Source organism: Populus trichocarpa, chromosome 5 (assembly GCF_000002775.5).
Source record: "Populus trichocarpa isolate Nisqually-1 chromosome 5, P.trichocarpa_v4.1, whole genome shotgun sequence".
Classification (NCBI taxonomy): domain Eukaryota; kingdom Viridiplantae; phylum Streptophyta; class Magnoliopsida; order Malpighiales; family Salicaceae; genus Populus; species Populus trichocarpa.
Window position 1 is genome coordinate 23,744,230 of NC_037289.2, and position 2,859 is coordinate 23,747,088.

General features: G+C 33.9%; 1 protein-coding gene across 1 annotated transcript; it reads left to right on the forward strand.

The window, feature by feature from the left end:
* Positions 1 to 411: 411 nt before the first annotated feature.
* On the forward strand, positions 412 to 1,230 carry LOC7493978 (chaperone protein dnaJ 11, chloroplastic). The gene has a single exon (XM_002306900.3). It carries the CDS (start codon positions 488 to 490, stop codon positions 1,013 to 1,015), a length of 528 nt encoding a protein of 175 aa, XP_002306936.1. The 5' UTR covers positions 412 to 487; the 3' UTR covers positions 1,016 to 1,230.
* The last annotated feature ends 1,629 nt before the right edge of the window (positions 1,231 to 2,859 follow it).

The following is a 2,859-nucleotide window of genomic DNA, read 5'->3' on the forward strand; positions in this document are numbered from 1 at the left end:
TTTGATTTGTCCTTAAATCTCAAATCTATTACTTGATGATTAGAAAAACCCACTACAGTTAGAGAAAAGCCAATTAACTTCACAGCTACCAACAAAAATTAAAGGAATAAATTATAACTGAGTTCAAAACAGGGATTTTAAAAAATTTACTGCACAAGTTTTGAAAGAGGAGAGGTTTCTAGAGACAGGTTCACAGGCTTCCGACAGATACGACAGATACCATGGACTGCAAATGTACAGTGTCAGCTCTGGCCTGCCTGTGGAGTACGAGATTCTCCTATACGTCGACGGTTTTCTGAGTCAGCATGTGAATGATCCAAAAATATCCAAATGGATAAGCCCGTAATTCGTTAACCAACCAAACTAACCATGGTTAACCAATCCCTGACCTCTCTATAAATTAGGAAGCCACCCGTTCCTCGAACCTTCAGTATCCGTCAACCACACACAACTCCTAAGCATAGTAAAAACAGCTTGCTCTACAACCATGGCCACCACATCTTCTCTTGCATCTCTTAGCTCCTCCATATCCCCTTTCACTGGCTCAAAAACCTCCACCAATCAGCCTCATACATCACCATCTCGTGTCAGCTTCCGCCCTTTTCGAGTACGCGCCGCCTGCGCTACCACCGCCGAGAGACCCACATCATACACTGCGACACCAACATCAGCATCGTCTCTCTACGAAGTTCTTGGGATTCAAATGGGTGCCACGTGTACAGAGATCAAGACTGCTTATCGAAGACTAGCAAGAGTTTTGCATCCTGATGTTGCAGCTAACGGTAGAAGGGAGGACACCGCTTATGAGTTCATAAGAGTCCATGAAGCTTACGAAACTCTGTCCGATCCTGAAAAACGGGCAGATTATGATCGCTCCCTTTACAGACGAGGAAGGCAAATGAGCTCTCCGTTTGTAATGTCCGCTGCTACTGCAACAACAATGGCAACAGGTTATGCAGCTGCTGGATTTTCTGGCTATACAAGGCGGAGATGGGAAACTGATCAGTGCTGGTAGATGGGAAAAGAGGCCGTAAAATTATAGATCAGGATCGATTTTAGCCCCCTTAGATTGCTAGATGAAATAGTATGATACAGTATTGATCCCCAATTCCTCACATTTTGGGGATTATTTAGTGTTGTAAATAGTCAAGATTGGACCTCAATCTCTTGTATCATTGTCCCAAGGCGGCATTTTTTCAGCCTGGAATTATTAATTCTCACTTATGCAAATGATATGGATGTGTTGGAACAGTACTAATTGAAGCCCTCTGTTTTCGTCCTCATAATACTTGTACTGGAATAAATTTCAAGGAATTTGAATTTTATTCGTGAAGAATGCTTCATTTACAAATGGAAATGGAGTGAAACCTGGATTCTTTTTTTATTGATAATTTAGATTTATCTATGTTGGTTTGAGAAGTATCTGGAGTGATAGATATAACTGAAACAGAGTTTCAGTTTCAAACTTATCTGTCGATGGAGTGTCCCATGTGCTGTAAGCCATATGGATGATTTTTGCTCAATGATTGGAAGAGAGGTTTAGAAATTCTGAAATTTCTTGGAGTTCAGAAACAATTGGCTTCGATTTTCAAAATACGAACAGGATATTTCCTCCAGGACTTGTAAAGTGGACACTCTCCGATCTCTAAGAAATTATTGGGAAGTTTGGATAGAAAAAGAGAGGTGGGTAGGAAAAGTGGATGGAAAATCAAATTTAGCACAGTATACAACAGCTAGTAAGAAAAATAAATTAAAATAAATTAAAGAGTTGATTTGTATCAAGTAGCCTAAATTTTAAGAGAATTAATTTCAAGAGTTATTAGAAAATTAATCCTAGAGCTAAAAAGTTACTAGAAAATAATTATTTTTCTTACTAGTTTTTTATCAAAGTTCACTATATAAATATTAAAATATAAAATTAAAAGCCTATTGACATATATAAATTATGTTTTTTAATATGGGATATGATTTTTTTTAATTTAAATATTTTAATTAAAAAAAAAGAATAATAATTTTTTCAATGTGAATTAAAAAATCTTCTGAAATAATATTTTAAACTTTATTATTTACAACATTATAACTACAGTTATACAAAATTAAGCTTCGCAAGTATAACACAGTCTTAGGTGGTGTTTAAGATTACAGTAATAATTGTTTTCAAAATGTTTTTTTTGTTTGAAAATACATTAAAATAATATATATTTTTATTTTTTAAAATTTATTTTTGACATAGTACATCAAAATAAATCTAAAATCATTATAAAAAATTAATTTAAAGAAAAAACAAATTCAATTTTTTTTTTAAAATACTTTTTTAACACAAAAACATATATATAAATAACCAGCCAATGCCATTTAAGCCCGCAAATGCTCTGTGCTTTTCAGAGCACCACATGCACACCGTATAAGTACATGGATCCTTCTAGCCGATTTCTTCTTCTTTTTTCCATGTCCAAGGCAAGGCAAAATAGTGATGGGACATTGTTACTCTTCCTGTCAGCATTTCTTATCTGGGGATTTTGCCACTCTTCTACCGGACCATCATATCTTTCCTCTTATCCACTTTCATGAACCCGCAAATCACAGCCATCGAATTTCTTTTTCTTGATTAAATTCAGGCTCGTACATCAAGTGCAATTTTGCTATGTCAGAAATCAAAATACTTTTTAGAATTTTGAATCTTATAAAAATTACTTTTAAAAAATATATATTATTTTTAATTTAATATTAACACGTCAAAATTATAAAAAAACTCTTAAAAAATAAAAAAATTTAATGTTTTTTCAAACTAGATATATTTTTAAAATACATTGTTTCAAACACAAACAAATAATCTATTCATTCATCTATGAGTCGACT

Excerpts from the sequence above, each read along its gene's own strand:
- LOC7493978 (XM_002306900.3), top strand. The coding sequence starts at position 488 with ATGGCCACCACATCTTCTCTTGCATCTCTTAGCTCCTCCATATCCCCT.